The 12,170-nt window shown below is 35.8% G+C and overlaps 1 protein-coding gene and 1 pseudogene across 3 annotated transcripts in view; both read right to left on the bottom strand.

Moving 5' to 3' along the window:
• LOC143626187 (uncharacterized) overlaps positions 1-12,170 on the bottom strand; it is a 124,768-nt pseudogene that overhangs the window by 104,570 nt on the left and 8,028 nt on the right. The gene's annotated exons all lie outside the window — the stretch shown is intronic.
• LOC143626229 (uncharacterized) lies at positions 6,205-8,164 on the bottom strand. Of its 2 annotated transcripts, XM_077096377.1 has the most exons (7): positions 8,043-8,164; positions 7,851-7,962; positions 7,571-7,690; positions 7,264-7,394; positions 7,063-7,165; positions 6,384-6,479; positions 6,205-6,319 (listed from the first exon to the last, which is right to left on the bottom strand). In XM_077096377.1, exons 1-7 carry the CDS (start codon positions 8,156-8,158, stop codon positions 6,317-6,319), a joined length of 681 nt encoding a protein of 226 aa, XP_076952492.1. In that variant the 5' UTR covers positions 8,159-8,164; the 3' UTR covers positions 6,205-6,316. The 2 variants fall into 2 exon arrangements, with proteins under 2 accessions (XP_076952492.1, XP_076952491.1); XM_077096376.1 differs by having other exon boundaries at positions 6,218-6,479.

The following is a 12,170-nucleotide window of genomic DNA, read 5'->3' on the forward strand; positions in this document are numbered from 1 at the left end:
AGTTCAATAGTTAAAATCAAACATATAAAATAAAATAAAAACTCTACTTGATGAAACCGCAGGCATAGCCACCTACGGCTGCAACTGGCCAAGCTGTGATGATTGCATCTCAGGTAGCGTCACTTGCTGCGGTATCTGTGGTTGTGGTTGTTGAACTTGTGCTTGCATATGAGGTAGCATCACTTGCTGTGGTGGTAACTGTTGAACTTGTGCTGGCAACATATTTGCTGAACTCTGCGGTATCTGTTGCTGACTTGGCATCTTATTAGCTTGCAGTGTTCCTTGATCAGTTGACATATTTTGAATGTTCTGTAAGTTTAAAATTTGAGTTATTAACTGTTGTGATAGCTGTAGACTTGAAAGCAACATCTGCTGATTCTGTTGCTGACTTGGGGGCATCTTATTAGATTGCAGCAGCATTCCTTGATCAGTAGACATATTTTGAAGGTTCTGCAAGTTTACATTTTGACCAATTAACTGCTGTTGACCCGAAAGCCTATTTTGTTGACCTATCAACCCCTGCTGTTGCAGCAGCCTATGGTTCTGGAGTTGCTGCTGCTGCTGCTGTATGTAAGCGCCATGACCGAAACTGTTGTGATTGCCGTAACTTTGACCGTTTAACTGCTGTAACTGTAGTAATTGCTGGTTTCTATAAGCACTACCATTTAACTGCTGTGATTGTTGTATCAGCTGTAACTGTTGTGATTGCAGTAACTGTTGTGATTGCTGCAGTAAACTTGAAAGCTTCATTTGCTGCTCTAGCACATTCTGTTGCTGCAGTCTCGGATGAACGTTGTAAGGGTTGTTATATCGTTGTTGTCCGTTGAGATAGTTTTGTTGAGCACTAGACATGTTCTGAATGTTCTGCCAGTTTAAATTTTGACCAGCAACATTTGTCATAGGCGGTTGTTGCATTTCAGTCGAACCAATGTTAGTTTGCATGTTCTGTGGCATCATTTGTTGAATATTATCAGATGTCACGCGAATAAGAACATGTTGCTCTAAGTCTTTCAGTTGCTGCATCACTTGAGAACCTATCAATTGGAGAAACATCAAATAATTTACTAAAAATGCATTGAATAAACATTGAATGATGGTGTATTATTATATAACTGGATCCGACATGCGAATATTTTGTAATCTAGTGTCCATAGCCGAATAATTCAAGAATGTCATTTTGTGATATTCAGGCTGCAAAACAAACAAACTGCATCTTAGGTCCAACAATACCTTACGAAGTTACAATGCGCTGTACGACAAACAGGATATACAAAAGCCGACAAACCTGGCTTGTGGCAGCTGTATAGATCTCCTCTTCAACCCTCCCAACTATTTTCTTGAGTTCCTGTAGTTCCTCGTGTCCGGAGAATGGAATATGCCTCTTCAAGGTATCCGCTCTACACGAAGTCAACACGTGTCACTTTGAAAGCAAGTGGAAAACATTATTCTACAAAGGGCAAACACTAAAAAAAACCATCGTTTTCTCGTAAAAGTCCCTTAACATTCTTTTGCACATAAAAAACCAAAATTTTTTGTTTTTATTAAAAAAATCTCTTAATATGTCATTTGAAAACAAAACAAAATATATGTATCTTGATTATAACCAGATGAAATCAAGAAAAAATTACTTCACAAATTACATTGTAATAACGATAAAATTTATTTGTTTATAAAACTTTAACGAGTTGAGCCCGTGCCAAGCTTGAGCTTTATAATACGACTCAGGTGTTGAGCTCAAACTTTTGAAAAAGAGTTCAAAAAGAGAAGAGCTCAAGCTCTTGTAAGTCAAAACGAGCCGAGCTCAATCACGGGTTCGGCATTTACACCCCTATAATAAGTTTTTTAAAAAATCACGGTTTTGTTCAAATTTAACAAGTGGAGAAACTTTTATGTGCAAAATAATGTTAAGGACTTTTTACAGGGTAAAATATAAAGTATATATATTTGCTTTTTATATGTAAACACTACTAGAAAAAGAGTTATTTTTCGACAACTGAATTCGTAGAAAATTTGTTGGAAAATCCAGTTTTTAACAATTTTCTAACAAAAGTTACGTTGGAAAAACACATGCTTGAAAATTGTTTTCAACTGTTTTCCAACATCTTTTCTTACAAAATTGCTACAAAACATGTGGTTGTAAACTTCCTACCACTTGGATCTTGAATAGGCTTCAAGTTACTCGTATGATCCATATTCTGTTTGATGATTGTTTTTCAATATGCAAATAGTTAACATCATTCAATACATTAATTAATACAAGTAAATAAAAAAGTACATGCATAGAATCACAAATTCACCCATGCACGTCTTAAAAACAAATACTTTTAAATTATAATACATGCATGTGATGTGATGTCATTGTCATCTATATATAAAAAAATTAAAACTAAAAAGAAAACTAGAATCTAAGAAACGGCGATTACCTGAATCGTTGGAAAAAAAGAAGAGAAAAGTGGAATAAATAAAATAAGGCGGAAAGTGAATAGGGTTTGCTTAAATAATAATAATATTGGCCGTGAAATCGGAACAAATTTAGGAAACGAAATCAACTGATCAAGAAGAACCAGACACGGGCTGAGTTTACCCGGCCCACCGGCTTGACTCACCTCCCTTAACTATATTAACCTTTTTTTATTGGATAAACTAAAATTAAAATATTTCATAAATATTTAAAAAAAAATCTTTTATAAATCCAAGCTCTTAATTTAAACCTTTTTTATACATCTTAATCTTAAATCTTATCTTATCTTAAACTAGTTTTTATTCCCCGTATTACGGGGTTTGTTTTTTATTGTTTGTTCTAATATTTATTTATTTTTTTAATTTATATTTTTTTTATTGTATGAAAGTTAATAATATACTTATGGTTTGAAGATAAATTATTTCACAAATAAATGAGATGTTATAACCCGGTTTAAAGTTATATGGTTTTGATGAAACCCAAGACCCGTTTATTTTTTTTACTATGAAATTGGTTTTTTAATTATAAATAATATTTATGAAAGTTAATAATATACTTATGGTTTGATGAGACCCAATACCCGTTTATTTTTTTTACTATCAAATTGGTTTTTTAATATAAATAATATATATATCTTTTTAAAATAAATAAGATATTATTTTTTATTATATCCTATTTTATAGGATTTTTACATAAATATTTTGGTGAGAATAATTTTTAATTTAATGAGATGTTATAACCAGTTTAAGAAATATCTTGATTTGGTAAGACCCATACCCATGAATTCGGGTCAAATGCATGAGAACCCTCAATTTAAAAATCAAGCAAATCTGGTGACTCCAAAAAAATGGGGAGCGACCACATCGCGACACGTAGGATTTTTATATCTTCGTTTATATATATTATAGATATATATAAACGAAACCTCCATACATTCTCTCAAGCTACCGGATTATTTTATTTGTAAATCGTAACTTCTTATGTATTTGACCCGAATTCTTGGTATGAGTCTCACTAAACCCATATTGTCTTTAAACGGGTTATAATATCTCATTAAATTTAAAATTTATCTCACCAAATATTTGATATGAAAATCCTATAAAATATGGATATTCTAAAATTAGTATCCGTTTTTTTTAAATATAATTAAGAAACAATTTTTATAGTAAAAAAATAAGCGGGTCATGAGTCTCAACGAACCCAAATAGTTTTTAAACCAGGTTAAAACATATCATTTATTTGTTAAACCCTTTATCAACAAATCTTAAGTATATTATTAATTTTCTTTCAATAAATAAACTTAAAATCCAAAAATAATATTTTACAAATAATATTTTATAAATCCTAGCTCTTAATATTTTATGAACGACTTATGAATCCTCTAGATGGACTACTGGCTAAATTCACCATATTGGGACACACTCGCCTTTTGATTCGGGGAAAACTTTCACCTAAGGCCAACGCTCGTGAACACTCGTCTTAAGGCACGGAAATGTGGTGAGATAAAACACATTCAATTCAATGATCCAACTAGTGAACACCACATACTCGTCTAGTCTCCCATCATCACTCGGTGCCGTTGAAACTAAATGATGGGGGGCATTAATTAAACCAAACATAAATGAATCTAAATAGGTCCAAGTATATTACAAACTTCATTAAAACAGATAAAATTAAAATCCACTAAAACTTATTCACGATATTATAGAGGACAAAATAAAAATAATAATAATAACTCAGTTGGAGCTTAAAAACTAGTATAAAAATAAACAAATAATAATAATATTTTATAAATCCAAACTCTTAATTTAAACTTTTTATTAATACATACAAATAAGTTTCAGAGTTGGTATTTCTCCAATCTAAATCCTTCTGTTTATTATTTGTTTTTCCCATTTTAGATCTCTTTTAAAACGGGTACAAAAATTTTATCTCTCTATCAACAAAAAATTATTTATATTTAGTTTAAGTTAGTTTAATTAATCCAAAACTTTAATCATTTAACTCATTAAAACTTCTCATATTTTTATACAAATTCATATTTAAGTTAATGATTCATTTTCTTTTGGGATATTGGTTTTTAATACTCATAATTTTCCCTCATTGGTTGATAACACTCCCAACTTTCAATTTGTCACCCACCACTCTCAACTTTCACCTTATTTTCATGTACCACTCCCCGTCTAAATGAACACTAACATCGTTAATGTTTTGGACTAAAAATGTCATTCAAATTAGTTGAGGGGTAAAATAGAAATTTTATTTTTAACACACAACCTCCATTTCCGGTGACCTCGTTTTTCCGGCAACCTCTTTTTTTCCCGCGAATTTGATTTTTCCGGCTATCTCGTCTTCCAGAAAATGGAGATGGTTCAAAGGTGTAAAAAGGTGATGGAGATCATGAAAATTGTGCACCGGTGTAGATATGATGAAGATGGTGCTCGTCGGAAACCTGCAACTCGATTTTCCGGCACGCGGGCGATCCCAGAAGGTGGCTGGCTGGGTGAGACACTGGTGGTGGCGGGGGGGGGGGGGGGGTTGCGGTTTTGGGGCGGTGGGCGGTGAAATGATGGATATGGTGTTCGCCGGAAACCTGCAACTCGCCGGAAAACTCAAATTCATATGTGAAGCTCGGTGAAATTATGGATATGGTGTTCTGAAAGACGAGATAGCCGGAAAACTCAAATTCTCCGGAAAAAATGAGGTCGCCGGAAAAACGAGGTCATCGGAAATGGAGGTTGTGTGTTAAAAGTAAAATTTCTGTTTTACCCCCTCAACTAATTTGAATGACATTTTTAGTCCAAAACATTAACGAGATTAGTGTTCATTTAGACGAGGAGTGGTAGAGGAAAATAGGGTGAAAGTTGAGAGTGGTGGGTGACAAATCGAAAGTTGGGAGTTTTATCTACCAATGAGGGAAAGTTAGAAGTATTAAAAAACTAATATCCCTTTTCTTTTTAATAAAGTCATCATTTACACAAGTCACAAGCCTTTCAAACACATCATTTATTTTGTATTTATTTTAATTGATCTGTAAATTTACTCACGTGCTCGAGATTTATACATGGAGCATAAAATGAACCAAGCTCGAGTCCTCTTGAGTTAGAGTTGAGAGCTCAGGGGAGCCTAAAGGTTGAATGAGTTAAGCTTAGGCTCAACTCATTACGTGTTGCACCATAGTCAAACTACAGCTTAGTTTTACTCTCGAAATATGTGAGCATATATATTTGCCACGTGATGGGTGAGTCACGTTGGTGGCAACAATAGGGCGTACGATGGTTGTACTTGTGTAGAGAAGTTTGAATGTAGTAACCAAAGAAATGGTTTGAATGTTATTTTGCACCACTTGACTATTGAGAGTATCGAATGTTTTTAAGTTTCATTGTTTTAATAGCCATAGACATAATGATCGCGAATAAGAGAGTTATTCCAACTATCATGACTGTAATCGAATTAAAATCGCTAAAAAAGCTTCAAGACTATTATAATTGAACAAAACAATTCTCACATTCAACAATCTCAACATTGTAATGACAAGAATTCGAGCATAAAACCTGAGTGGTGATTCCATAAACTGTAAACGAGCCTAACTTTTATATCAAGCTATAATTTGGCAATTCGACGCCACAATAAAGAATGCAAATAGATCTACACGACATATATATTGTAATCTTCATTATGTACACCCAAGATATTATACAATATGAAAGTTTAAATGAATAAATGATAAGTTTTGTTCATATAATAACAACTATACTTCTTACCATGGTAGCAGAACTTCAAACAAAGATAACAAAACTAAGCAGCTTTCCCAGGATATCATACAAAATGAAAGCGCAGTTGTTGCGGGCTCACTCACTGCAAAAAACATACATATAAAAATTAATGGCATAACATTAAACGACAGTGTATTACGAAATACCTGGATTTGAGGGTTTGCAGAAGAATTTGACTGCATGGGAATATATCTATTTTCCATAGTCAGCATCTTCAAGGATATTTTCCTTAAATATTCTTCCTGCAAACAAAACAAATTACATGATTTGGGTCCCCCACTAACTAGAGGTGTTTAGGAAATCCGAAAAAAACGAAATTCGAACCGAAACTGAAACCCGAATAATCCGATCCGAATATCCAAGTAACTAATTCGGATTTGGATCGGATTTGGATGGGGATTTCAAAAAAAAATCGGATAGTTCGAATTCTTTGACTATCCGAATAAACAGAATACATAACATGTTTGAAGTTTGACTTTTGTTTGTGTACGTTTTATCTTTACTTTTCCGGTTTTGTATTTTTATTTAATCAGACGCTTGTTTGAATGTTTGTTATACGGTTTTTTCGGGTTATCCGAATCCATCCGAAATCAATTCGGGTCGGATAGGACCACCCTAGTTCGGATCGGATTTAGGATAGGGTCCTAAAAATTTCAAATCCTAACCGAATAAATCGAATAATTCATTATCCGATACGATGAACACCCTACCACTAACCGTATACGACAAAGACTTGCAAAATCTTCATTCCACAAAAGTCTAAATAAAAAGAGAAACAAAATAGAAACTACAAAACTATTGATATAATATAAAGAACAGAACAACTCTGCTTGCAGCAACATTATAAATCTTGTCTTCGAAACACACTGCCATAGCCTGTAGCTCCGCGTGGCCAGAGAATGGAAGAAACCTCTCCAAGTGTTTTGTTCTGCACATGGCAGTCAAAATAATGCAAATATTTAGCAGGAAAACATCATGTTCCGAATTAAAAAATAAGAAATTAAAAAGGATAAGATAAAAACATACATCTTGTTCGCGACCCTTTGGCGCGAACCTGCTTGCAGATGAGCCCTCCAATCACCAGATTCACCAACAGCGCCAGTTGCACACAGCGGATGCCTCAAATCTAGTTGATATAGGTACTTCATAGTTTTTATCTGTAACCAGAAGAAAAAGAATCGCAGTCATAGAGCCTGTAATTAGAAATAGATTAATTGCTTATCATTTTCAGTCATAATGTTAATGCTATGCAACTCAAAGCCATTTGTTGTGTCAGATGTTTTCAGTGATTTACAAGAAATGTAAGAATTAAGATAATAATATACAACAACACCTTTTGATATACTTCCTCTTGCCAATCTCTGCTATTTGACAGCAGGGTGTGCGGGATGGGATTTTGTAATCTGGTCTCGATAGTCAGCATATGCAAGCATATCTTCCGTGAATATTCAGACTGCAAATCAGATAAACTACATGACTTTAGGTCCAGTAAAGGCAGTATCTTAAGGTAAACGAGAAACATGACGTCACATCATTTTCCTAGATATTTGCAAAATCTTACGATAACCAAAAATTACAAAACTATAGTGTATAATATAAAGAACACAGCAAACCTGACTTGTTGCAGCAGCATAAATCTCCTTTTCAACCCGCTCGGCTATTTTTTGTAGTTCTTGTAACCTCTCATATCTAGAGAAAGGAAGATGCGTCTTCAAGATATCCATTCTACACAAGGTCGACACATAATAATGCAATTATTTATATCAGACTTAAGATGAAGAATAATATCAGTTCATAGTTCATACATCTTGTTCACGATCCTTTCTCGTTGCGGTTGAGCCCTCCAATCACCAAATCTCATGGTGAGGTCACCGACAGCGCCACTTGCATCCCGTGTAGGCCTGCAGTTACTCGTATCCATCTTCTGTTTGATATATGGTTGATTTTCAATCCTGTTGTGACAGTCTAAAAATGAAATTACTATAAGACAAAAATGCCACCTAATCATTTTCGGTTAAAGTTTTGAGTATTCCAAGGCTTCCAAAACCAGAAAAAGAAACAAAATTTGAATACTTGGACATCTTAAGCATATAGAAACACAACCATTAAATCTTCTCTCTCATAGTCACACCTCATACCATCTAATTCAAAGTAACCATTGTTTTTCATAAATACTCTCACCCCTGTATTTTAATATCCATAGCACTAATGCTATGCGTAGGGGCTACAAATTGGGGTGAATTGCGACACGTTGCGCCCAGTCAGCAAGGGGTGGAAATTTGTTTTTGGGGTGTAATGGTGTAGGGGCTACAAATAGTTATATAATAATATACATATATATGTATATATATAACACACACATATATGAATATAATAATAATAATATTTTCTTTCTTCCTTCCGGCGACAAAATCCTCCCGCCCCCGCCACATTTTGCCAAAAAATCGGGCGGGGGGCGGTGTCCCTCGCCCCCCCCCCCCAAATCGCCCCTTATCGCCCGGCCATCTCGCCCATTACGAATGGCCTAAAGGCCATGCCCTGTGGTTAGTTAAGAGGTAATATAGAAGTAATTCGGTTAAGAATCCGTTGATAACATTAAATTACTTCATTTATTGAGTCTTCTTGATGATTCTAAAAATAGTGAAAAAATAAATGAATTAATTAATGATTCAGCAACAGCAACAGAGGATACATACCAGATATTGAGAGTACGAATAATCTGACAGGAAGATTCATGCGGGCAGAGCATTTATACAGAATGAATAGTCAGTATTAATTAAATATTATTATTATTATTATTATTTTATTTCCACTCAACACCCAATCGATTGTGAATTGGCCGGTTTCGTACGCGACCCAAGTCGGTGTATTTTTTTATTTTTTTTAACTATATAGTATAAACAAATTGTTGGATACGAATGTATGTATTCAAAATAAAGGAATTTTCTAATACAGGTCTTAAGTCACATATAAGTTTAGAACTCGTGTAATGTATAAAATGTTTAAAATAAATAAAACTAAAGCTATTGAAATTAAATAATTAAATTTAAAAAATATTATATTTTATTAAATTAATTGGTTTAATTGTTGGATTAATTTCTATTCCGGGTCGCAAGTCGGTGAACTGGGCCTAAGAGGTTTTAACAAGTCGGTTAAAGTCTAAGGGGTATTATGAAACATTCCATATGCTTGGTGGCCAAGTTCACCTTGTTGCCCAAGTTGACCTTGTTGCCCAAGTTCATCTTGGTGGCCAAGTTGAGTAGTGACCACATATTATGCCTGGTGACCAAGTTGGGTTACTAGTATAAATAGATGTAGAAAGTTAGTGTTAGAAATAACAACACAACAACAAACACAACAATCACCACCATCACTACCAATGTTATTGTAATCAGTTTTTTGAGTTATATTTTCTGGTTATAATATAAGTCGGTTATTTATAAGTTGTGCGTTAATTATCGTTTATCATTCTTGAATTGGTATCAGAGCTCGGTTCAAGAACGCGATAATTAACGGCCAACAAAGAAGGTGTTTCGATCAAACAAGTTGGTTTGATTTCCCGAAGAAGTTGTTGCCGTGGTTGATCGAACAAGTTGGTTTGATCTCCCAAAGAAGTTGTTGTCATTGTCGATCGCATAGTACGTTCAGTTGTTACTTTATTCAAACAAGTTGGGTTTGAGTAGCCATGGGTGACACGACTCCACTGCCGCCGCCAAAGGGGAAAGAGAATGGGCCATCTTCCGTTCAATGTCCAATGTTAACTGCAACAAACTATACCGTGTGGGCTATGAGGATGAAAGTAGTCCTAAGAGTTCACATAGTTTGGGACACCATCAACTCGGGTGTCTCTGATGAAGACAAAAATGACATGGCTATGGCCTTGTTGTTTCAATCCATACTCAAACCTTGATCATGCAAATTGGAGATCAAGAAACTGCTAAAGCCATGTGGGATTCGATTAAAACCCGACACTTAGGTGCCGAACGGGTTAGAGAAGCACGTCTCCAAACCATATCAATGGAATTTGACAATATGAAGATGAGCGAGTCAGATTCCATAGATAACTTTGCGGGCAAGTTATCGAGCATTGCCTCGAAATCAATGGCTCTCGGCGAAGTTATAGATGAAGCAAGGTTGGTAAAGAAGTTTCTCAAAAGTCTCCCAAGATCGAAGTATATTCAAATGGTTGCTTCGCTTGAGCAAATGTTGGATCTCAATAAAACGGGATTTGAAGATGTTGTAGGCCGACTCCGAGCCTATGAGGAGCGAATTCGAGAAGAAGAAATTCAAGGGGGTGACCAAGGTAAACTTTTATTCGGTAAATATGATTCATTAAGTCATAGAAGTTTTGAATCTAATGGGGGATGAGGACGAGGAGGTCGAGGTCGAGGTCGCGGTCGAGGCCGTTTCAATGGCCAATACCGAACCCCTAGTACCGAACAAGGGTCATCAAGTCGGGGAAAAGTAAGGATGAAGAAAGATCGGTCAAAGATTTTATGTTACCGATGTGACCAGTTTGGTCACTTTGCATCCGGTTGCCTGGACCGAGTTCAAAAGGGTCAAGAAGCAGACAAAACCGAAGCCCGTGAAAATTTTGATGATGCGGCGTATATGCATCAAGTTGTGTTCTTAAATGAACAAAACCTAATACCAAATAAATACGAGACCGAGCGGGTCGAAGATGATGTATGGTATTTGGATAATGGGGCAAGTAATCATATGACGGGAAACCGGTCATATTTTTTAGAGTTAAACGAGAACATAACCGGGAGGGTTAAGTTCGGAGATGGGTCATTTGTTCAAATCAAGGGAAAATGCTCAATTCTTTTCCAAGGAAAATCGGGTGACCAAGACTTGCTAACCGAGATTTATTATATTCTGGAGTTAAAAAAATAATATAATAAGTCTCGGTCAAGCAACGGAGTCCGGATGTGACATTCGGATGAAACACGATCTTCTGACCATGTACGATGAGAACGGGAGGTTACTCATGAAGGTCAAGAGATCCGAAAACCGACTCTACAAAATACGAATGAAAATTGGAGCTCCCGTGTGTTTGCAATCGAAGATTGAAGATGATGCATGGCGTTGGCACGCAAGACTTGGACACATCAATTTCGAGTTAATGAAATCGATGGCTAAGAAGGATCTTGTAAGAGGTTTACCACATGTTGAACACGAAAATCAATTGTGTGAATCGTGTTTGGTGGGTAAACAAACGAGGCGTTCATTTCCGGCTACATCCTCGTTTAGAGCATCCCAACCTTTGGAGTTAGTTCATGGTGATTTGTGCGGTCCAATAACCCCATCCACTATCTCGGGTAATAGGTATGTCTTTGTTATTATAGACGATTACTCACGATATATGTGGACGTTTTTATTGAAAGAAAAAGGTGAAGCGTTTGAAAGTTTTAAGAGGTTTAAAGCCCTAATCGAGACGGAGGCGGGTTTACCAATGAAAACTCTTCGAACTTATAGGGGAGGAGAATTCACTTCACGTGATTTCAATCGGTTCTGCGATGAAAGTGGAATTATTCGGCATTTAACCGCCCGTACACGCCACAACAAAATGGCGTGGTAGAAAGGCGAAACCAGACTTTAATTGGGATGGTGCGGAGTATTCTAAAGGCGATGCATGTACCGAATTATATGTGGGGAGAAGCGGTCCGACATTCAACTTTTTTAATCAATCGGGTCCCAACCCGGGCCTTGGTTGATCAAACTCCATATGAACGGTTCAAGAAAAAGAAACCGATTATTGAACACGTTCGAGTATTTGGGTGCATGGCGTATGCTAAAGTTGATAGTGTACATCTAAAGAAACTTGATGATAGGTCAAGACAGCTCGTTTATCTCGGGTCGGAGACAGGTTCAAAAGCATACCGTCTCTTCGATCCGAACACCCGGAAAATTGTTGTTAGTCGAGACGTTGT

Source organism: Bidens hawaiensis, unplaced genomic scaffold (genome assembly GCF_021521415.1).
Source record: "Bidens hawaiensis isolate Kalapana, Puna unplaced genomic scaffold, B.hawaiensis_p1.1 tig00004283_1, whole genome shotgun sequence".
Taxonomy (NCBI): Eukaryota; Viridiplantae; Streptophyta; class Magnoliopsida; order Asterales; family Asteraceae; genus Bidens; species Bidens hawaiensis.